General features: G+C 59.9%; 2 protein-coding genes across 4 annotated transcripts; both read right to left on the minus strand.

Annotated features, from left to right (window-relative positions):
* Positions 1-6,032: 6,032 nt before the first annotated feature.
* HDAC10 (histone deacetylase 10) lies at positions 6,033-13,438 on the minus strand. 3 transcript variants are annotated; one of them, XM_077758059.1, is made up of 20 exons: positions 13,167-13,437; positions 12,962-13,096; positions 12,639-12,735; positions 12,357-12,454; positions 12,155-12,259; positions 11,922-11,990; positions 11,704-11,830; positions 11,447-11,512; positions 11,196-11,255; positions 11,030-11,119; positions 10,768-10,874; positions 10,628-10,695; positions 10,284-10,548; positions 10,113-10,197; positions 9,662-9,753; positions 9,449-9,505; positions 9,113-9,191; positions 8,803-8,970; positions 8,559-8,718; positions 6,034-8,403 (listed from the first exon to the last, which is right to left on the minus strand). In XM_077758059.1, exons 1-20 carry the CDS (start codon positions 13,223-13,225, stop codon positions 8,396-8,398), a joined length of 1,995 nt encoding a protein of 664 aa, XP_077614185.1. In that variant the 5' UTR covers positions 13,226-13,437; the 3' UTR covers positions 6,034-8,395. The 3 variants fall into 3 exon arrangements, with proteins under 3 accessions (XP_077614186.1, XP_077614187.1, XP_077614185.1); XM_077758060.1 differs by lacking the exon at positions 11,447-11,512 and having other exon boundaries at positions 6,033-8,403; positions 13,167-13,438; XM_077758061.1 differs by lacking the exons at positions 12,357-12,454; positions 13,167-13,437 and having other exon boundaries at positions 6,033-8,403; positions 12,639-13,052.
* A 1,554-nt stretch (positions 13,439-14,992) lies between these two features.
* MAPK12 (mitogen-activated protein kinase 12) lies at positions 14,993-22,600 on the minus strand. The gene is given in 10 exon segments (XM_077758063.1): positions 14,993-15,609; positions 17,687-17,873; positions 17,876-17,956; positions 18,036-18,115; positions 18,233-18,304; positions 18,549-18,663; positions 19,177-19,224; positions 19,494-19,523; positions 19,656-19,767; positions 20,610-22,600. Coding segments are annotated over 10 exon segments (906 nt in total). The 5' UTR covers positions 20,711-22,600; the 3' UTR covers positions 14,993-15,529.
* Positions 22,601-23,271: the final 671 nt, after the last annotated feature.

A 23,271-nucleotide genomic window follows, 5' to 3' on the forward strand; every position in this document is an offset into this window, starting at 1 on the left:
CCCGCCACCGCCGCCCCCCGAGCGGCGTCACCGCCGCGCGACCCCGCAAGCCCGCTGGGGCCGGCGCGCCGGAATTACGTCACTGGGAGGGGCGGGGCAGAGCTGGGGCGCGGGGGGAGGGCCCTTCCGGCCCCCGGTGGCCCCGGCGGGGAACTGAGGCCCAACGCGGGCTAAATAAAGGAGGTGGAGTCATATTAGAGAGGTGAAAATGAGCCGAGGGAGGGCTCGGCCCTGGGCCCGGGCCTGCCCGATGGGAGGCCGGGACCGTAGTGTCCCCCGCCGCCCTGCGGCCCGGACGGCGAGACGCCTCTGCGCCCCGCTTCGCTCCAGTGCACTTTGGATCGGAACCGCCCGACTTCCCAGCCTGTCCTCCGCGAAGCCCCTCCGTGGGCTCGCCTGCGGCTCGGCGGTGCCTGCTTGGCCCAGACTGCACTTCTCACTATTCCCGAAGAAACCCATTTTTGTTGGCAAAGTAACTTGCATGTTTAAGGTTAACGTTGCTCGATGACCTGGAGTCCTGAGAAGACCCCCGGGAAGCCGCTCGGAGCCGGCGAGCTGGCGCGCGAGAAACACGGAGCCCCCGGAGCTAGAGAGTGAGTTTGCTCGGCGCTCGGGGTCTGAGCGCCAGGCTGCCCTCGGCGTCTGTGTGAGGGCCGTCGGGGAGCCCTCTTCTCAGAGCTGGAAGGTTCGGGAAGCTGTTTGATGGGAGTCTGGAGCCCACGCTAGTAAAGAATTTTCCAGAGACGCCTGGGGGGCTCAGTCGGGTAAGCGTCCGACTTCAGCTCAGGTCATGATCTCACGGTTCGTGGGTTCGAGCCCCGCGTCGGGCTCTGTGCTGACAGCTCAGAGCCTGGAGCCTGTTTCGGATTCTGCGTCTCCCTCTCTCTCTGACCCTCCCCTGCTCACGCTGCCTCTCTCTCTCTCTCTCTCTCTCAGGTAAATAAAACTTTTTTAAAATTTTTAAAGAATTTTCCAGGCATTTTTGGTGCAAAAAGGTGATTTTATTAAAGCATGGGGACGGGACCCTGGGCAGGAAGAGCTGGGCTGGACTGGTCAAGTACTATGGACTTGCGGAGGTAAAAGCAACGGAATTTTCTAGAAGGACTTTGATATGCCAAAGAGGACTCCTAAGATAGCAGAGACCTCACTATTGTCAGGCTAAGGTTGCTTTCCTCCAGTAAGGCCTTTAACATTAGGATAGTGGGAACGGGGTCCTGGAGAAATGTTATACTCTGTATTTGCCTCAAGTATTTGTCAATGGGTTGCCAGTAATAAAGACCTTCAATGTTATTTACATTTTCTTCTTGCCTTTGTTCCCACATCACTGTGGAGGGGCGTGGGATACTAGGGGCTCTAGGAGACTGAGTCTGTAGGGTTCTGGAGATGGGGTTGTGGGGTGTCAGCTTGCCTTATGCTTCCTCATTGTGTTTGCTCTAGAGAAAAACCTCTAAAATGGGAGCCCAGACATCACACTGCTCTGAGGGCATCCCCCCTTTCTGGGACCCCAGCCAGTTGTGCCTTCTCATGTGCAGTTCTAACCAAACAGACCCATGTAACCAAAAGTAATTTAGTGAGCGTTATGAGGAACTTTCGATCTCCCGTAACTTACTTTTCTCAAAACTGGACAGCCATAGCTCTAAAATTGTCAAAACTGCCTAAAAAGGGCGGGGGGGCGGGAGCGCATGGCTGGCTCAGTCAGTGCGGCATGTGATTCTGGATCTCAGGGTCCTGAGTTCGAGTCCCATGTTGGGCGTAGAGATTACTCCAAAAAATAAATTTAAAAAAACAACAAAAACTGAATGGGATGTCTACTTTGATTGGAATTTTTAAACTTCAAAACGTGGTCAGGAATCTAAAATTACCTCTCTGTTTGCCTCATCTAGAAATTGTATTTTGCAAACAAAAAGACAAAAAAAGCTTCTGAGCCTTTTTTCCACCGCCCTGTCTTGTTTGAGGGCATGAGGCGGCTACTTTGTGTTCAAGTCCCACCTCCTCACACCTCCGCATAGTCAGTTTCCCCATTTTGATTCTCTCGACAAGCTTCTCTTTTCCTTCAAACCACCCCCAACTTTTCCCTTCCTAAAACTACCAAAACCTGCACCTTTGAAGTTAAGTCTTCTGAGGATCCAGATAGATCCCAGATTTCTTACACTGCCTGGAATAAGGCTGACCTGCAAGTTTCCTAAAGTGACTGAGGACCCCCAAAGGTTTGCTGAAGAATTTAACGTCAGTGACTCGAGCTTACCAACCTGGTTTCTCAGGCTGGGATCACTTAGGCCATATGGCTCTTTGGTGAGGGCAGGCCCCTGGGTAAACTAGCCCCACCAATACGCTGTGAAAGGGATTTAGAGAAACCGACTCCTAATGTTGGGCAAGATGCTAGAACACTCACTGGAAACCTCTACAAAACAATGACAGGAGCTTTTCCCAAGGCTGTTGATGGGAGCAAACTTCAGGCTTGTACACAAAAGCCTGGTGACTGGTTCATGGCTCCATCAACTCCAAGTTGTTTTCAAACAAAATTCTGGTCTTCCTGTAAAATGTTTAAATGTTTATTCATTTTTGAGAGACGGAGCATGAACAGGGGAGGGGCAGAGAGAGAGAGAGAGGGATGACACAGAATCTAAAGCAGGTTCCAGGCACTGAGATGTCAGTACAGAGACCAACGCAGGCCTCGAACTCCTGAACCATGAGATTATGGCCTGAGCCAAAATCGGACACTTCACCGACTGAGCCCCCAGGCGCCCCTGGTCTTCCTTTAGATGTCGAATCCACCTGGAAGCATTTAACTGTTTATTAACAGGCTGAACCAGGCCTTTCTCCCGTAGTTAAAAGGACCAGGCTAGAGGCACCTGGCTGGCTCAGTTAGTGGAGCAAGTGACTTCTGCTCTCAGGATTGTGAGTTCAAGCCCCATGTTGGGTGTAGAGATTACCTAAAATTAAAATCTTGGGGGAAAAAAAAAAAAGGAACAGGAAACTGTATCCACTCCAGATTTAGCTGTTTTGGCAAACTTGCTCACTTGCATCCTAGATGAGTCACCTAAAAGCAAAACCACTAAAATTCTAAATTTTCAACTCCGGGAAATGAAGGCCCCTCAGCAAAAACCACAGCCTAGTTTGTGTGTCCTTGCAGAGCACCGGGACGCTGCTGAACCGATGGCTGCAAGCATCAGTGCTTCCGGGGCCCTCAGCCGTCTTTCCAACGTCCTCGTTCCCAGCCGCGGGGCCCCCCTTGTAATCAGCCTGGAGGACCCCCTGCCCAGGTCAGGACCGGACAGGCTGCACTGGCGCTGCCCAGCCGCCCTGCTCCGAAGCAGCCCTGCCTGCAAGCACTAGACCCTTCTGATGGGGAGGGTCTCATAAATCTCCAGAGCTTCCCGCTTCCGAAGCTGTTCCCTTTGTCTAGGCTCCTCTGGAGACGTGTGCCCTTTTCTCCTTGGTTCCCTGCCCCTATTCGTTTACTAGACTGCGATTTCTCAGAAAAATATGACAATTCATTTAAAAGGAAGGAAATAATTCTAGAATTTGACAATAGTAAACAAATTAGCCAACCAGGAGAAGGGCACCTTGGTGGCTCTGTCAGGTAAGTGTACGGCTCTTCGTCTCGGCTCAGGTCATGGTCTCACGGTTTGTGCGTCCAACGGATCCTGCACTGGCAGCGTGGAGCCTGCTTGGGGCTCTCTCTGTTTTTACCCCTCCCCCACTCTCACTGTCTCCCTCGCTCTCTCAAAATAAATAAACTTTAAAAAAAAGTCATCATTGGGGTGCCTGGGTGGCTCAGTCAGTTAAGCGTCCGACTTCGGCTCAGGTCATGATCTCATGGTTCGTGGGTTTGAGCCCCGTGTTCTGTGCTGACAGCTCAGAGCCTGGAGCTGCTTCGGATTCTGTGACTCCCTCTCTCTCTGACCCTCCCCTGCTCACGCTGTCTCTCTCCCTTTCTCAGAAATAGATAAAACATTAAAAAAAAAAGTCATCATTAAAAAAAAAATTCTCAAGTCAGTGCAGCGTGTGATTCTTGGTCTCAGGGTTGTGAGTTTGAGCCCTGCATCGGGCTCTGTGCTGATGGCTTGGAACCTGGAGCCTCCTTCGGATTCTGTGTCTCCCTCTCTCTCTCTCTGCCCTTCCCCACTTGTATTCTCTCTCTCTCTCTCAAAAATAAACATAAAAAATATTTTTAAATAAAATCGTAAAAGAAAGCAAAAGATGGGGCACCTGGGTGGCTCAGTCGGTTAAGGTCTGACTTTGGCTCAGGTCATGATCTCGCGGTTCGTGGGTTCGAGCCCCGCGTCGGGCTCTGTGCTGATGGCTCAGAGCCTGGAGCTGCTTCGGATTCTGTGTCTCCCTCTCTCTGTCCCTCCCCCACTCGTGCTTTGTCTCTCTCTCTCAAAAATAAATGAACATTAAAAAAAAAACAAAACCTGGGGCGCCTGGGTGGCTTAGTCGGTTAAGCGTCCGACTTTCGCTTAGGTCATGATCTCGCGGTTCGTGGGTTTGAGCCCCGCGTCGGGCTCTGTGCTGACTGCCAGCTCAGAGCCTGGAGCCTGTTTCAGTCTGTGACTCCCTCTCTCTCTGACCCTCCCCTGCTCACGCTGTCTCTCTCTCTCTCTCCTAGAAATAAATAAAACATTAAAAAAAAAAATTAAAAAAAAAACAAAAAAACACCAGCAGCCAAACCTCTGTTATGGGTCCCAAGTGATGTTCTCCCAAATGATAATTTTGTAATACTGAACAGAGATGCCTGAACAACTGGCCCTAGGAAAGGAAACGTGACTTTGGAGATCTAATGGTTGCCGGTTTCATAAAAAGGGAGAACTCTGGTTTAGACCAACAACAATCTGGCCCTACCAGAAATTCTGGAATTCCCACTGCTCACCACAGTACATGCATTAAACCACTAGCCTGACAAAATGATAGTGTTCAGGGTACCTGGTCGGTTCAGTTGGTAGAGCATCTGACTCTTGATCCTGGGGTCCAGTTTGAGCCCCATGTTGGGTGTAGAGATTACTTAAATAAAACTTTAAAAAGATCATAACTTAAAAAAATATATATTGGTTCAGTGTTCGTGAACCAATATTGGTGGATTGGTGGGCAAATAACAAGGCCACACAAAGTACCTGGCTCGCTCGTCCCACCCGTCCAAAGTAGCGTCCCGGAAAACCTGTCCACACAGAGGGACCTCACAGCTTCCCTGTCTTGTGGATATAAATGTCTCAGTCATGGTTTGCAGGCTTTCTCACTGGGCCGAAGCTCTCTCTTCTTGACGGGCCAGTGCTGCTTCTGTGGCTGAAATTCTGTTAGCAAAGATTATCCCAACCCTGGGTCCGCCTCTTGGGACTTCGCAGTCATCGGGGAACTCCTTTTACGGGTGCTGTAGGGGGTGTGCGCTGCTCGGCAGGACTTACGTTTTCCTCGCGCGTTACATCACCGACCCCAGCATTGGTCCTGTGCACTCCCAGCACCGTTAGGCTCAACCGGCAAAATCTGCAGACCTTCCAAAACCCTGGGCTGAAAGCGTTGCCGTTGGTGCTTCTAAACCTCACATCCACCCCCGGGGACTCTAGAGTGAGTCCCAGCCTTTGAGATATCAGGACGTGCAGTGAATGCACTTGGCTCCTGCCTCCTCTGATTTACGACTAGTAAAAGGAGATCTACTTTGATACTGTACAGGCCTCATTTTGCTACCATTAAAAGTAACCATACTGGGGCGCCTGGGTGGCTCAGTCAGTTCAGTGTCTGACTTCGGCTCAGCTCATGACCTAACAGTTCGAGGGTTCAAGCACTGTGTCGGGCTCTGTGCTGACATCTCAGAGGCTGGAGCCTGCTTCAGACTCTGTGTCTCCGTCTCTCTCTGCCCGCCCCCCCCCCCACTGTCTCTGTCTCTCAAAAATAAAGAACATACAATGCCTGTCAAAATGACACCAACATTCTTCACAGAGCTAGAACTAACAATTCCAAAATTTGTATGGAACCAGAAAAGACCCCGATTAGCCAAAGCAACCTTAAAAAAGAAAACCAAAGCTGGAGGCGTCACAGTTCTGGACTCTAAGATGTATTACAAAGCTGTGATCATCAAGACAGTATGGTACTGGCACAAAAACACTCAGATCAATGGACCAGAATAGAGAACCCAGAAATGTCCCCACAAACGTATGGCCTAATCTTTGACAAAGCAGGAAAGAATATCCAATGGAATAAAGACAGTCTCTTCAGCAAATGGTGCTGGGAAAACTGGAGAGCGACATGCAGAAGAATGAACCTGGACCACTTTCTCACACCAGACACAAAAACCAACTCAAAATGGACCAAAGACCTAAGTGTAAGACAGGAAAACATCAGGATCCTAGAGGAGAAAGCAGGCAAAATCCCCTTGGACCTCACCCACAGCAACTTTTTACTCAACATGCTCCAGAGGCAAGGGAAACAAAAGCAAAAGTGAACTCTTGGGACCTCATCAAGATAAAAGGCTTCTGCACGGTGATGGAAACAATCAGCAAAACTTAAAGGCAACCGAAGGAACGGGAGAAGATATTTGCAGATGACATATCAGATAAAGGGCCGGTATCCAAAATCTATAAAGAACTTATCAAACCCAGCACCCAAAAACCCCAGATAGTCCAGTGAAGAAATGGACAAAAAACATGAATAGACACTTTTCCAAAGACATCCAGATGGCCAACAGACACGTGGAAAGAGGCTCAACGTCACTCATCATCAGGGAAATACAAATCCAAACCACGATGAGATACCCCCTCACACCTGTCAGAATGGCTGACATTAACAACTCAGGCAACAACAGATGTTGGCGAGGATGCAGAGAAAGGGCATCTCTTTTGCAGTGCGGGTGGGAATGCAAACTGGCACAGTCGCTCTGGAAAACAGTATGGAGGTTCCTCAAAAATTTAAAAATAGAATTACCCCACGACCCAGCAGTTGCACTGCTAGGTATTTATCCAAGGGATCCGGGTGTGCTGTTTCAGAGGGGTGCGTGCGCCCCAGTGTTTATAGCAGCCCTATCGACAACAGCCAAAGTATGGAAAGAGCCCAAATGTCCACTGACAGATGAATGGATAAAGAAGACGTGGTATATGTATACAATGGAGTATTACTCAGCAATCAAAAAATGAAATCTTGCCATTTGCGAGTATTGGATGAACTGGAGGGTATTATGCTAAACGAAATTAGAGAAAGACAAATATCACATGACTTCATGTGTGGAATTTAAGATACAAAACAGATGAACAGAAGAGAATGGAAGCAAAAATAACAAAAACAGGGAGGGGGTAAAACATAAGAGACTCTCCAATACAAAGAACAAACGGGGTTGCTGGAGGGGCGGTGGGAGAGGCCGTGAGAGCAGAAGGCGCACGGGGTGCTGGGCTTGCCTCCACAGGGAGAACTTTTCTCCCTTAAGTCGGAATAAGTGCCGAGAAATACCTCCAGTTGGCTACTTTGCAGACCAAGGTCCTGGTTTAGAACCATCACTCAGTTTGTGATTGTTATGTTACTTCTTCTGTGTTGTATAGTTATTTCCAGTTTTGTATTTTGTTGCCCGTCAAACTTTTGTAAAAATGATGTAGAGGAAATGATCTCCGATATTTGTAACCTTGAGAAGAGAGAGACTTTAGATGGGAAGTACCTGGCCTTCCCGACCTTCCTTCTTACTGAAATGTGGCCTTTAGTGGTTTCCATCTGGGACGCGCTTCCCTCTGACGTGGAACGTGGAACGTGACAACAGGAAGGTCCTACCCGCCACCGACAGACAAAACCCCTTTGTGCGATGTGCGGAAATCCTGACTCTTGATCAGTGACACTTTCAAAGAAAGATCTTGAGCAGAAGAAGGGGGGAGCGTGAGAATGAATGAAACTCACTGGCGTGGGCCTGGAATGCCGGGCCAGGAGCGGCACCCCTCCGGCCGATCGCAGGACTCGTCAATTCCGGACCCGACAGAAGCACCGGAAGGAAAGAACCCTCAGACGTCCTGGTCATCGGCTCCAACGGATGCTCGTGCAGAACAACCCTCCCCACTTCCTCCTCCTTTTCCTTAAATAACGTTCTTTGTTAGTTACACTTGCCTACGGCTTTGCCATAGTCTGCTTGTCCTGAACTGCAATTCGGTGCCATTCCTGATTAAACCCATTTTTGCTGCTAAAATAACTTTTATTTTTTAAGGTTAACAGGCATGCAGAAGCGAGGATGGAGCCGTCTGTGCAGAGGCGGACCGCGGGAGGGGGGCTCCGGGCCCTGAGCCAGCGCCCTGGACAGCTCTGTACCCTGGCTGTCTGGACAGAGGCCTCAGGCAGTGGTGCGCGTGTGAACGTTTAAAGTCGGCTCTTGGGGGACCGGTCTGTGGTCTCACCTCTGGAGTGCAGATTTCACGCTGCCACATCACGGCACTCAAGGAGCTGGGAAGAGGTGTACAGTCAGCTTGTCACTGCAGCAAGCTGGTTCAGGGCAGCACCCCACTCCCCCGAGACTGAGTCTCTCTCCCCACAGAGCTCTACGACAGAGTGTCCCCCTAGAGCCAGCACTCAGCCTGGGCCGCGGCCCCCAGCCTCACCGGCCGCCTGCAGCAGCTTCCACTCCGCTTCCAGCTCTCCTCTCAAGTGTGTCAGGGCCTGCACGTCCTCTGGAGAGGCCATGGAGAAGGCACCCAGGCGGGGGGGTGCCTCTCCCTGCAACACCCGGGCCAGGACCCCTGCAAGCTGGGATGTGGACCCCTGGGCCGGGAGCAGATGCGAAGCAGCAAGTCACTGGTCTCGCCCCACCTCACCCCCACAGCACCTCCACCACGTCTCACTCACCTGCTCCACCAGGGCCAAGACACGGACACCCNGAGCCGCCAGGAGCGCGGCCTGGGGGGCCTGCAGGCCGTGGGCTGGCCCCAGCGCCAGCAGCACCAGGTCAGGCTGGAAGCCATAGGCCAGGGGCAGCACGAGGGCCAGGACGCAGCTCACGAACCCACCAGTCGTCTGTGGGAAGGATGGCAGCCAGGGCTCAGCCCGCCTCCCAACCTCCGGTGCGGGCCACACCGACAGTCCCACCGGGAAGGGCAGGTGGAGGCGAGGGGCCGGCCCGCAGGAGGATGCCCTGCCCTGTGACTCCCCCACTCACCCCTGGCAGCGGCACGGAGACCTGGAACGTGGATGGGGCGGACGCCTCCTTGCCTCTGATGTTCAGCCACAGGTTCCTCCTTCCAGGGAAGAGTGTGCAAGTGCACGTGGGTGTGAGCTGCTGCTCACCCTCCAGAGCCCAGACCACAGAAGAAGAGGTGGAGGAGAGCTTGGGGGCAGGGGGCACCACTGACCCTCTGTGCTGGAGACCCTCCCAGGGACCCCTCTGCCAAACCCCAGCTGTGGAAGGTCCTGCCCACCCAACCCCCACGGGGACCCAGGACTGCGTGCCCACCCACACGCAGGCCTGGATGTACACACGACCCGAGAGTCCTACCCATCGTCGGCAAGGTCTGCGGGCCGATCCAGCTGTCCCACCGCCACACAGAGCAGCCTGCAGGAAAAGTCAGCCCCAGATCACACTCCCCCAGCCTGGAATCCAGTCCCAGAGCCCTTACCACGCAGAGGGGAGCAGGAGCGGTGGTCAGGCAGGGCAGGGGGTGCCCACGGGCCACACCCTGAAGGCTCAGGCTGTCCAGGGAAGGCTCACCTCCGGGCTCCACGGGACAAGCCACGCCGAACAGCCACATCCAGGGTGGCAGCAGCAGCAGACGCTGGGGTTGCTGCAATGCCACCGCTCACCTGTGGGGTCAACAGTGGGTGCGCAGGGCAACTCCCACCCAAGTAAACAGACACAGACACATCCACCCCTTGTCTGGGGCCCCAACTATGTAGCCGCCACCTGTGAAATGCTTAAGACTAACGTACGACAACCCCTTCGCCTCTCGGTCAAAGAGGATTTAGTTGGGAAGACTAAGTGAGCCTGAACTCATGACCCTGTCCCTAAGAACTGTTCTAGAAAGTGTCCAGGCACAAGGTAACTCATGTCCACGTGGATCTGCACCACTCAGCACTCCCCTGGACAAGCCATCTGTTGTGAGCAGGCCCTGGGCCCTGCCCCCGGCTCCACGGCCACCCTCGGCCATCCCAGGTGCACCCACCTGCCCATCCAGGATCCCATTCAAGAGGTGCAGGACCTTCCCAAGCGCAGTGAGAGCCTCGTCCCGGACCAGGGCCTGGTGTAGCCTGGTGTAGCCAGAGGGACACATGGACAGGCAGTGACACACGTGCACAAGCAGCCCCATCCCTCTCCCCAGGCCCACTCTGCCCACCTGGCCCAGGCCCGTGTCTCCTCCCGTGGGGCTGACCCCTCCTGCTGGAGGACACCTGGGGGTAGGACCAGGGCGGCGTCCAGCGCAGTCAGGGCAACAGCCGTGCGGACGGGCGGGGTGGGGTTGAGGTACATCTGCTCCAGGAGGGAACTCAGTGCGGCCGAGGCCTGGGCCTCCGCTGCCTTGAATTTGGGTCCCCCAGGCGATACAGGTGAGGCTCTCCCCTCCGGGGAGCAGGTGCTGGGACTCGGTATGGGGGCTGATCCTAGGGGGTAGTTGAGAGTCAAAACCACTGCTTGGAAGCCCAGGAAGCAACCCTGCCTCCCAGCACGGGCCACACTGACCTTGCTGCTGGAGGCTCTTCCAATAAGGGGCCTGGGCAACCCGGACACTCTGGATGGACTCCAGGGCACTGTGGGGAGAAGCCGGAGCAGTGAGGCCTGGGGTCACGCCCCTAGCCGTTCCCACCCTCCTGGCCCCGCACCTGCGACAAGGCTCCATGGGCCCCGACAGGGGCAGGGCAGGGTCACCCAGCAGTGCCTTGACCACCATGCACACGGACTGGGACAGCGACTCCAGGTGGTAGCCACCCTGGGAGAAGGGAGAAGGGCAGACATGTGCCTGGGCCGAGGTGTCACTGGAGCAGGGCGTCACCATCCCAGGCAGGACACCCCATCCTGTACAGCAGGCCCCCCTGACGGCACCCCCACATCTGACCGGTGAGCCCTCCCAGCTGTCACGGTCACCTCCAGCACAGCACAGACTCGGCCGCCAGCCAGCACCTGCAGCAGCTGAGTGAGGTGGGCGAAGCACTCCGGTGTGGCCCGCATCTGCCCCTGGGACAAGAGCCAAGCACGGTGGGGGCCTGGCCCGGGACCCCAGGAGCCCTCCCCAGCCAGGCCAGGCCCTCACCTCGGGATCCCCAATCGCGGAGTCAAATCCTGCCGAGATGAGCACCAGCTCAGGGTCAAACTGTGGGCGGGGCCACACGGGGACAGGCAGGAAAGAGATCGGAGCAGGGGTGAAGGAGGCCCCTCTGGACAGCACTCCCCATCCAGAGGGTTCCCTTCTGCTATGGTGGGGGGTGGGGGTACTCCTAACACCGAATCGCCCTCCCCTGCTCCCACCATCAACACCAAGCCTGCCCCCCCCCATGCAGTTACCTCAAAGGCCACGGGGAGCAGCACATGCAGGAAGGCGGCCACATAGTCAGCATTTCCCATCCCAACCTGTGGCCATGGGACATCAGTGCTGGGCCCTGTGGCAGAAGGCTATGGGGTCTTCATCCCTGGGGCCCAGACTCTGGGGGTGACCCTGGAAGGATGCCCTGGACTCTGTTCAGGAGGCCTGGGGCTGTGGGGCAGGGGATGAGGCCTGGGGGAGGGGCTGTGGGTAGGCGGCTGGCGTGAGGGGCAGGCACCTGGTTCCAGGGCAGATTGACAGTGAAGCCACGGCCCTGCCCCCGCCCAACAGCATCTGCATCTGATTCTCGAAGGTAGGGCCAAAAGCGCCCATGCTCATAGCGGTGCCAGGAGAAGTAAAGGACGCTGTAAACAACCAGCCAAGACCAGAGATCAAGACCTTCACCCTGTGGCTCCCAGCAAGGGGTCTCAGGGAAGGGTCGCACCCCCAGCTCACCTGGGGTCATCCTCAAAGATATACTGGATGCCCTGACCATGGTGAACATCCCAGTCGACAATCAGGATCCTGGGGACAGGGAGTGCAGAGGTCACTGAGTGGCAGAGCCTCTGACCTTGGGGCCAGGAGCCCACCCCAGGACGACAAGGGGCTGGATGGGGTCTCTCAGCAGCCCGCTCTATCCTTCTCCCATCCGGCCTGGGCCCCCGTCCCACAGCCAACCCAGTACACACCTGTGCAGCCCATGTTTCTGCTTGGCGTATTCCGCTGCTATGGCCACGTTGTTGAACACACAGAATCCATTGGCAGCGCCTCTCTGGCTGTGGTGCCCAGGAGGTCTGCAGGTGAAAATTGGGTGGGACACATCGGGGTCATCCTGTGCCCTCACAGGGCCACCCACAGATGGGAGCGACCCAGGAAGGGGTCGGCTCTCACCTCACCAGGGCAAACCCGTTGCACACAGCCCCCGTCAGCACGGCATCCACCAGCTGCAGTGCAGCCCCCACGGCCAGCCGGGCACAGTGGAAGGTACTCTGTGGGGGCAGGGGTGCTAGTGAGCCCCCGCCCACTGCACCTCTGCCCAGGCCCGTACCAGATGCCAGCGGCAGCAGCCAGCAAGACCTGTCGGCCATTTGCACATCAGAACATCGGCCACGGAAATCAGGCACAAGCATATGGATGTCCATTTGGGGAGGTGGCGTGTCCCCAGGGCCGTACCGGATGAAAGTAGACAGCATCGTATTGTCCAGACAGCGCCTGGAGTTCCCCGGTGCCCAAGGTCTCGGTTCCTCGCAACAGGGACACATACTCTGGGCTGCAGCGGGGCAGGCAGACAAGGCAGGGTCACCATCAGGAAGAGGAGGAGAAAGAGGGGCTGGACCCCTGGGGGCACTGCCCACCTCACTGTTCCGTCACCCCCCCACCCAGTGGTGGAACTGAGGCACGTAGGGAAGACGCTCTGTTTTCAATATGCTGGCAGGCCGGGTGGCCCCAGGGCCTCACTGGCTTCTTCCGCAGCATGTGGCTCCCCAGGGTCTGACCTGTGCACCAGGCCCAGCTCTGCCTCGGAGGCCTCCCGGGCTGCCAACTGCAGACACCTCTGCTCCAGGGCCCCCTGCTGCAGGCGCTCCAGGGCTGTGGTCAGGCGCTCCGGACGCTCGATCTCACACTCTGGGCTGAGTGGACACAGAGCTCAGAGTCCAGAGCCGCCGCCCCACCCTCCCACCTCTACCTGGTCACACTTACTCTTCCCAGAGCAGCCGGGCCGCTGTCATGTCCGGGTGGTACACTAGTGCAGTCCTCATGGCACAGCCGTGTCACTTTGGGCCACCCTGGGCGGACAGGTGAGTGCACTGGCTGTCCCTTCCTTGCACCCCTCCCCGCCCCCCCCTGCCCCCCGGGGAAGCTGGGACGAGCCTGGGCAGGAATACGCAGAATCCAGGCACGGAAGTAGACCACGGAAGTGGGCCTGGGCCGACAGGTGGCTCCCAGGGCCTGATTCCCGCGTCCTCAGACTCCGACCCTGNCCGGGCCCGGAGCCGAGTCGCGAGCCTCGCTCTCCCTCTAGAGGCAGAAGGGACGGTGAGGCCCGGTGTGCCCAGGACCCCGCGGACGGCCCCAAATCTCCCCCGACCCAGCCGGACCGCGCCGTCACACGCGTCCTCAGCCCATCCCGTGCTGCGCCGCCCTGGGGCGCAAAGGGGAGCCCGGGCCTGGGCGGCGTCGACGTGTAAAAAGGGGGTGGCGGGGTCCGATTTAAGCTCCAGAAAGACCCGGGCGGGAGAGCAGACCGGCCGGAGGGTCAGGGGTCGGGGGGTGGCAGAGCAACTAGACGGGAGCCACGGAAGCGTGGGGCGGGGCCGGCCGGAGGGGAAGGCGCACGGAGGGGCGTCTGGGCGAGGACCGCATGCATGAGGCCGGCAGCCGAGCCAGTCGGCCAGGGAGGGGAAGAGTGGGCGCCAGGGGCCAGAAACGGAGGAGCTCTGGCAGCAGCGCCCAGGCCCGAGTCCGGAGGCGGCGGGCGGGCTTCACCGAGGCGGCGTTCTGAAGGGGGCGGACCCTGGGGAACGTAGGAGGCGGGGCCCTGGGCGGGAATGCCGCCAATCCCGTTTGCGGGTGCCCCGGAAGTGCAGGAATGGCCCCTACGGCGGGAAGGATGCGGCCCGCGGCCTCAACCGGGTCCCCACCGTCCAGGTCGAGGCACCCGCCAGAGTCCGCGACGGACAGGCTACCTGCGCCGAGAAGACCCCGATTGGGTCATTTAGGGTCACGTGGCCGCCCCTCAGCCTATCACGGTGGCTACGGGCCGGCGCACTCTGATTGGCCGCCCTGATCACGTGGCCTCCAAGGCGGGGCCTGCGGCGGACCGCCCCCTCCGGACCGCCCTGAGCCGGGGCTCCGGACAGGGGCCGGTCCCCCGGGGGTGCTCGGGGCCCCTGAGCAGAGAAGGCCGGTGTCCACTGTGGCCGCTCGGCTGGGCCCACTGTCCGCGTGTTCAGCCGAACTCCAGGCCAGACGGAGGGCGCTCCTGCCCTGGGGACAGGTGGAAGAGCCAGGGCAGACGCAGGAGCCTAGGGTGGCCCCCGAGCGGCCCCAGCCGCGGCGGCCGGCTCTCCGAGGCGCCCGCTGGCAGGCAGGGGGCTGCGCGCGCTCGCACTGGGGTGTGGATGTCGGGGGGGCGCAGAAGGTTTCAAAAGACAACAACCCACTCGCGTCCTGTGCCACACGTGCCTCAAAGCGTCTGGAGTGACCCTCCCTCTCCAGGAACCTGGCCCTTGGGGGTGCAGGGAGCTCAGACAGCTGGGACTGAGCTCCAGGTAGGACCCTAACCCTCCGGCCGTGAGCGGGCTCTGCCTCCAGAGTCTAAACCTTTAGAGGAAGCCCTCAGGAGGGGCGGGGAACAGTCCCTAATGCAGGAGCTCCAGGCTCTGGGCTCACTGGGACCTGGGAGGGAGGGGGTGCTGAGCAGGGACTGAGGCTGTCGGGCCAGCTTCGTTTCTCTGCCTGGCTGCAGCTCAGAGGCGTAAGGTGGAGATCCAGCCCGAGAATTAGGAAGGAAACCCAGAGTGGGCTCTCTACAAAAGGGTTTATTTCCTTCCTGCCATGGGGGCTTAGCACAGGGCCAGTCCGGGCTGGGGGTTCCGGGGAGCCCACACCAACGCCCCCCAGGAGAGACATCCCTGAGTAGGCACTCGGTGCCCTCCCTGTGTATCTTTCTCAGCTGCTTGAACTAGGCTTCAGCAGGGGCGGGGGCGGGCAGGGCCAGGCCGAGCCCTGACCCAAGCCTCACCACCCCCACCCGCCACAGGCTCTGAGGCTTCTTGTTGCACCTGAGGGAGGGGACCACTGCTCAGGGAGTCAGAGGCCAGTCCCAGGTCAGGCTGACATCCTGTCCAGAAGGTCCACATGCCCCCCCAAGGTTAGGCTGAGGTGGGAGCCTTGAGAGCAGGGTAACAAGAGGTTTGGGGGAGAGGGGCCATGGAACAAGAGGTCTCCGGGGAGGCAAACCCCAGCCAAAGTCACAGTGATAGTCAGGACCCCCTTCCAGGTGGAAGCCCAGCCAGGGTCCTCGAGGCCTCCTCCCCACCACACTCGGGGCCCCGGGGTCTTCACAGCGCTGTCTCCTTGGACACCTTGGTCCCCAGCTGCCGGGGAGGCTTGAAGCTGAGCACTTCCTTATATGTGTCACCTGGGGGTGGGGGGAGGGAGACAGATCATCATGGCAGAAGGGACCCCATCACCCTTCAGAATCCATTCCTACAGTTCACACCCAGAGCAGAAGCCAGTGACGCAGGAAGAGCACTGCACCCACCTCGCGGGTACCTGCCTGGACCAGCACTGAATCCTGTGAGGGGCAGGTCAGGGTGGGGGTGGGGAGAGCTCCCAGGCCCAGAGCACAGGCTGTTAGCCTGGACCTAGGGGCCCAGCCAGTCCCCGAAAACATCGGGGCCAGAGGTCATTGCTGGAGTGCAGGTACCACAAAGGCCACTTCGTCCCGGGCTACGGCCTTCTCAGCCCACCTGTGTCCATCCATGGGAACTACCCACCCTGAGGGGGCTCCTGTAACCCAAACCCACCGCCCCTGGAGTGGCCAGGCAGGCCCTGGCCCCATAGCCTGCTGCAGTGAGCGGAGGCTGTCCTGGGAATGTAAACCAGTGTGTCTCCTCAAGTGGAGATGCTCAGGGCCCCGCCAGGGCACAGCTCGGTTTCTGGATCGAGACTATCCACAAAAACCTAGATGAGAGCACCCGGCACCCACCCACAGCATCCACCTTCCCTGCCTGGTGGTCCGGTTCCCTGAAACGTGTGCCCAGAGCAGGCCGCCCCAGAGCAGGGGAGAGAGCCTGATCCGCTTCCCCTCTGACCAGTCTGCATCAGGGCAGCTTCTGCTCAGCCTGCCTCGGCGTCCCCGCGCTCACCTGGCCGGTGGAGCGCCTGCCTGGGGCACTCTGCACTCAGCCCAGGTCAGGAAACGCTGTGTGTTTAGAGCAAGCAGACGGTCTGCGGTTTGCCCTGCCTGAGGCACCGATGTATTCCCGCCCCTGTGGTGCCTCCGAGGCCCTTCATCTGATCCTAACACAGGGGTCAACCCTCGCGGGGACGTCTGTGTGAAGTTGGCTGTTCCCAGGGAAACAGGAGGCGATGCGAGTGCGCATTCCCGACCAGCGGCTCAGCCACAAACAGGTCACGTGTCCCCCATGGTCTGTAGTAAAAGCAAAATCTCTTACCACAGTCTGTGTGGGTGGGGACCACAGAGAGAATTCTGTGGCCAGTGGTTTTCGTGTTATCTTTTTAGCAGCAGCAAACTTTCCTCAAACCAAACGAAACTTAAAGGCACCAACGGCACAACTAAGGGTAGAGCCCTGTGGGGAGTCACCAAGCACCCGCGGCTCACGGAGCATGACTTAGGAACCACCAGTCCAGTGCCACCCCGACCCCCAGGTGCAGGACCAAGGCCCTACGTCTGAGGCGGAGTCAAGACGGAGCCTGGGACACAGCGGCCACCACGTGCCATGGCCCCAACAGAGCTGACTGCTGCGCTCGGACATCCCAGCACGCTCCAGGCTGCTCCCGCGCCACCGAGAAAAAGACACCAGGCCCAGCCCCCGTTGCTGCCATGCTGCAAAGCCAGTTCCAGCAGGGGCCTTCAGGACCGCAGCAGAGGGGGCCTGGGGACCTGCAGGTGTCTCTGAGCCCAGTACGCGCTGGCTGGCCCTCAGGGATGAAGGGAAGGGCCCTCGGTATAGGCGACAGGCAGCCTGGCAGGGCAGGGCAGTTACGGGCGCGTCTGAAGCTCGGTGGGCCTGGAGGGACGGGCGGGGTGTGGGGAGGGGGCTGTCGGGGCGCCTTCTGCTGCTGGCAGGACAGGAGGGGCGTGCAGGTGGGGGGGGGGTCCTAAAAGGGGCAAAGAGAGGCAAGGATGAGTTCAAGAGATGAGTGGAGGCCTGGGGGACGGGTGGGAGCCGAGGGGCTCCGGAGTGGCCGGGGTCTCTGGCCAGGACATGGGGAGGATGCACAGCCGGGGGCAGAGCCAGCAGGTGCTCGCGAGGCCCTGAGCTGGGAGCCGCCTCCCACAACTTCCCGATCTCCGCTCCTGCTCGTTTGTGCCGAACCCCGTGCCAGGAACATTCCTTCATTCCTCGGCTCCGGCCAGAGGTCACCTTAACCTAGAAGCCCCACCGCCCTCTGGCGGCCTGTCGTGTTCCTCAGTGGCCGGCATCCCAGGACTCAGCCCACGCGCAGGCCCCGCCCAGGGCCCCACTCACGCTTCCACTCGTCCAGCGTGCGAGCCACATCGTCAAAGGACTCGTCGTACTTCTGGGCCTCGGGTTCGTCCTCTGTGTCCTGCAGTGACTCGAAGTAGGGGTGCGTCAGCGCCTCGGCCGCAGTCACCCGCTGCTCTGCATCCAGCACCAGCATCTTCTCCAGGAGGTTCACGGCTGCAGGCAGGGCTGGTCAGGGAGGGTCCCAGGCCCCGGCGTCCCGGATACNTCCTTCTTCTCCAACTCGGGGAGGCCCTTCATGTAGTTCTTCGCCTTTTCAGGAAGAAAGGGTGAGGGGCCAACCCCCAGGCCCAGGCCCAGCCCCTCCAGCCCCGCCCAGCTCCCCACTGACCTCGGCGCTCTGCAGCCTCTGCACAAATTCCTCGGGAGGCGTCCCGGTCACCTTCATGATCTCCTTCAGCTGGTCCAGGTCTGTGCCGAGGTGAGGAGCACAGCACGGGGCCAGAGAGCAGGGCGCACCCCCACCTGGCTGGGGCAGCGTGCCCAGCCCCCACCCGGCCCAGCCTGCCCCTCACAAGTGTAGGATACGGTCACTGCCCTTGAACAGCGTCTTCCCAGTGATCATCTCTGCCATGATGCAGCCCGCTGACCAGATGTCCACTAAGATAGAAGCCCCTGCATCAGGGCTTTGTGGGCCAGGGAGGGCGGGGGTGGGGGACACAGACACGGGAGGGGGACGTGGACATAGGGGCCATCTAGCCTGCCACACCTCGCCCCAATCCCATCCCAGCTCAGTGGCCTCCCCATGGAGCAGCCACCACTGGGCTTCCCATGAAGAAAGAGAAGAAGGTGGGCAAGGCCCGGTAGACTGGTGCCAGGGGGCTGAGCCTCTGGGCATCCTTACCTGTCTGTGTATAACGCATCCAATTCAAGATGACCTCAGGCGCGCGGTACCACCGGGTCACCACATACCCAGTCATCTCGCTGTCGGCCTGCCTGGCCAAGCCGAAGTCCAGGATCTATACTCAGAATCGGGAAGGTGGGGCAAGACGGCCCCCAGGGAGTAGGTGGGCCAGCCTGTGACCCAGGAGAACTGGGCACACCCGGGGCCTCCTGCCAACCCTCCAGGGCCTGAGGTCACGGCCTCTCCATGAGTTCCTCCCCATGGCCAGTGCCCACAGCCCCACCGACCTTGCCTTCTCCCACCCTCAGGAGATCCTAGGACCTGGCCAGCGCCTTTGCAGAGGCCCCCCCGGCCCTATGCTGGCTCAGACATGGGGGACCAGACACCTCCTGCCCCTCACTTTAAGGTGTGGGAGCATGCCCAATGCCCCCCCTCCCCCGTGTATCAAGTGCCTCCCCAGGCCCATCTGCCCATCAGCTCGTCAGCCATGGCCTGGATGGCTGGGGTCTGGTTCCACTGCCTTGGCCCCGGGCCAGCACCCCCCAGGCCTGAGGGCCAAGGACTATGGGCAGATGCACAGGTGGGGAGAGAGGCCCCAACCCCCTCACCCAACCCAACCGACACACACCTTCAGCTCACAGTCCTCATTCACTGCCAGATTGCCAGGCTTCAGGTCCTGGGGGCACAAAAAGGTGGGAGAGCAGCCCCTCCCACGGGTGCACCAGGGCCAGAGCCTGGACGCCTGAACGTGGGGCAGCCAGACGCAGCCACCCCACCTGGACACCCTTCCGGAAGGACAGAGGCACCCGAACCCCCAGAGCTGCGTGCGAGCCTCGTGCACACTCCTCACCGGCCCCATCTTGCGCCCTCACAGGCCAGAGTGGAGGCTCCCGGCAGTCACCCCCCACCCACGCCTACAGGCTCCCACCCAGCACTAGGACTCACCCTGTGGATGATGCCAGCAGCGTGGATGTACTATGGGGACAGACAGAGGATCAGTGGCAGTCAGCTCTGGGACCTCAGAACCATGGACCAGCAATCCCACCCCGGCCCCAGCCTGGCCCGGGGGGCTCTGCCCCTCCTGCAGCACCCCAGGTGCGCCCCCACCTTTAGCCCCTTCAGCATCTGGTAGACAAGGAACTGGATTCGGTCCTCGCTCAGCTTCTCATGCTTCATGAGCTTGCCCAGGTCGGTGCCCATGAACGGCATCACCAGGTAACTGCAGGGATTGGGTGTGTGCAGACAGCGGGTGTCACGTCCACTGAGCCCAGGCTCAGACCCCAGAGGCCCTAGAGATCGCCTGGCAGCACCTTCCACCTCCCACGGTGCAGCACCAGGCTCCACCCACCTCCCCAAGGCACACCTGCCCCGGAATGTCAGGTGGGTCAGCACCACAGCTGGGAGGCTGCTCCAGGGCCACATGGAGGCCAGGGAGTGCCAGGGACACAGACAGAAGGCCCAGGAGGAGGAGGGACGCCCCTGTGGGCAGGACCGTGGATCAGAGGAGCAGGCTGGGCAGGTATGCGGAGGGAGAGACACAGCAGAGACGACACTGAGGCCTGTGTGTGTCCTTGACCTCTGCAAGGTCAGACGGCGAGGAGCCTGTCCTCAGCCTTTCCCAGGCTCAGCCCCTGGCTCTTGGCCAATAGCAGTACGAATCCAGGGATGGCAGCCACAGGCAGGGCCCCTGCCGCCCCTCCCTGCCTGCCAGCAAAGGTCAGCAGCTCCAGTTACAAGCCACACACTTGATGCCAGGGTCCCAGAGCACGGGACCTGCCGGCTAACAGATGCAGGTCCAGCGCTCACACCTCCAGCTCTGGAGAGCCCAGCGCCAAGCGCGGTCCAAGGAGGCCCGGGCTCCACCCAGCCGCGCCCGTGCCGTGGGTCCCAGGGGTGTGTGGCAGGGGGTGGACTGTGGTGTGGGGAAGGGGGGGGCAGAGTGCATCTGGACCCCACTGGGCCGCGGGGACAGGCCCACACGCCAACACAGAACCCGAGTCAGCACCCAAGAGCAACCCAACACCCCTGTGCCCTGCCCGGCCCGGCCAGGACGGCACTCACAAGTCTGTGAAATCATCCAGGGTTTCATCAGGAGTGAACACGTCCAGCAGCCCGATGACCTGGGGAGGAGGCCGGAGTACCAGGTGGGAGGGGGAGGCCATGGAGGCCGTGGGGGTTCGGGTAAACCCCCGGGGCTGGCACTGTGCTCCGAGCAGGAAAGCCCCCTACAGATATCCCCGTCTCCCCCCACCGCCCACGGGGCCGGGCTCTGTCTGCTGGCCACGCAAGCCAGCGCTGGCACACGTGCCCATAGACACAGGCTATTTTTGAATGGTGACCACAGGGATCCTCTGGGGGAGGGGCAGCCCCAAGTCCGGGTCAGCTCCCAGCCACCCAAGGAGCTCCAACCCCTTGGCCCTTCCTTCCGCCCTTCCTGTCCCCACCAAAGACCCGAGACCAGGGTGGGACAGCCTCCCAGGGGAGCGCCAGCCCCCAGCAAGCCCACCAGGGAGCCTTGTTTCCGCTGGAGAGGCCTGGGCTGGCAGCACCATGACCAAACCAGCAGCTAGACCTGGCCCCCCAGGTCCCTGCGCGGCCTGTACATCCAAGCGTCCAGAAGGGCAGCTGGCAGAGGCCATGCGAATGGTGGCCGAGGCACAAGGGAGAACACTTCAAGCGTTTGAGGAACACGGGGAGAAAGGCCAGGTGGCCGAGGCCCAGGCCAGGGAGTAGCCAAGGAGCAGCCGGAGGGCGCCCAAGTAGGCCCCTGCGTGCCAGATGAAGGTTTGGCTTCGACCCCGAGAGCCGCCGAGAAAGGGTTTAAATGTGATGCTGAGTGGGTCCCCTGCGTGCTGAATGGGGACAGTCGGAATGAAGCAAGAGTGGGCACACGTGGGACGGACAGCTAGACGGCCTGGGTGGCCACCAGCCAGCGTCACAGGCACAGGGAAGGAGGGAACAGAGAGGGCAGTCCAGTGAGGGCCGGGAGGCAGGCAAGGCCTAGGGAACGAGGACATGGTCTTGGGAAGAGGGCGGAGATCAAGGTCCCCCAGTGTAAGGAGGCTCGGACGGGTTGATGGAGACTCTGTACCTCCATGGTGTGCACTCTGGCCTAAAGTACAGGGAAGGAGAGGGGGAGAAGGCCCAAAGTGTGGGTGGAAGGCACCATGGCACTCCGCCCCTCACAGCCTCGGTGTTCTCCTAGAAAAACGGGTTTTGATGGGCGGAGCCCCCCAGCTGTGCGCAGGGCCCCATGCAGGCAGTGGCAGCTGGCTGCTAGCGGGTCAGGAGCTCAGCTGGGAGGCACAGAGGAGGGGACTGGGCCAGGGGGCCAAGCAACTGAAGGAAATCCTTGAACGCTTGGGGGATGGGTAGGGCAGGTGGGGGGGAGGGGGGCAGCTGGGGAGGAGTCTGCAGCCTTGAGGAGGTGGGTCTGCCTTCAAGGGAGCCACACCTGGGTGTGACTGGGTATAACCAGAAGGTAGTGAGGGCGGCACTGGGCTGGTGTCCATCTTGAGTGGATCCCCCCAACCCCGGGAAGGGCCAAGGGCAGAGATGGAAAGTCAGAGTGAATGAAGGGCCCAGTCAAGGGGACAAGTCTCCTGGTGGCCGTGGGACTCATTTTCCCCAAAGGAGGCTGGTGGCGGTGATGATCCAGGAAGGGCCAGACCATCTGTCAGGAGCCCGATCAGCCCAGGCTCTGAGCACCTAGACCAGCAGCCCAAACTAGGGGTGAGGCAGGAATGGCTGGTGTGGGAAAGACAGAGTTCAGGCCACAGGAAGAACACCGAGAAGCAACAGGAGCCCCCCTAGGAGAGAAAGGGGACCCGGGCTTGCCATCCCCCAGCATGGAAGAGGGGGGTCTCTGCGCTGGCCACTGCCTAGTGCCCCCCACACCCCAGCTCCCTAAACGCCATCACCACCGGTCACCCCAAGGCTCTGAGGTGACAGTGCCGGGACGCCACCTCCCGCTCCGTGTCTAGATCTGCACCCCTGAACAGAGGCTCAGGTGATGGACTGGCGCAGGACAGGGGCCCGAGGGGGTGCAGAAGGTGGGCGCAGCAGTGGAGGCTGCCCAGGAAGAGGGAAGAGGCTGGTGCCTTCGGGATGACTGTGTCCTCTCTCGCGTCCAGGCTCCCGGCTGGGGGCAGGGTTGGGGTGAGGCTTGGAGGGTGCCCTTGGCCTGGGCAAGTGACCATCCCCTGAGTAGGATCCGGGTTGAGGAGCCAGATGCGGCCCCAGGAAGAGGCCAAAGAGCTAAGCCCTTGGCAGGGCCTGGCCTCGCAGGGAAGGGAAGACTGGTACCTGGGGAAGCAGGTTCTCTCATAAAGGGAGTGGGATGGGGGGTGGGCTCTGCCCTCAGCACGTGGAGCCCCACCAGCGCCGTGACGTACAACGCCCTGACGCTCCGCCTGTCCGGTCCACCCCGCCACCAACGGGGCCGCCCCGGGGGCTGGGTAGCAGGGCCTGGGTCTCCCAGGGACTCGCACGCACCCAGACGCCGTGAGCCCAGCTAAGCTGGGGGGGAGGGGCGGGGGGGGGCCGGGAACCNCCGGAACTCACTCCGTCGGAGACCCCCGCCGCCTCCCCACCGGGGCTGGACTCCCCGGTCGGGGTCGGGGGCGTCGCACCCTTAGCGCCGTGGGGCTCCGGCTCCTCCCCAGTAGCCACGCCCCCGGGGAGCTGGGCCCCTCCTGGGTGGCCAGGACGGAGGACTTTTATT

Source organism: Crocuta crocuta, unplaced genomic scaffold (genome assembly GCF_008692635.1).
Source record: "Crocuta crocuta isolate KB4526 unplaced genomic scaffold, BGI_CrCroc_1.0 scaffold143, whole genome shotgun sequence".
Lineage (NCBI taxonomy): Eukaryota > Metazoa > Chordata > Mammalia > Carnivora > Hyaenidae > Crocuta > Crocuta crocuta.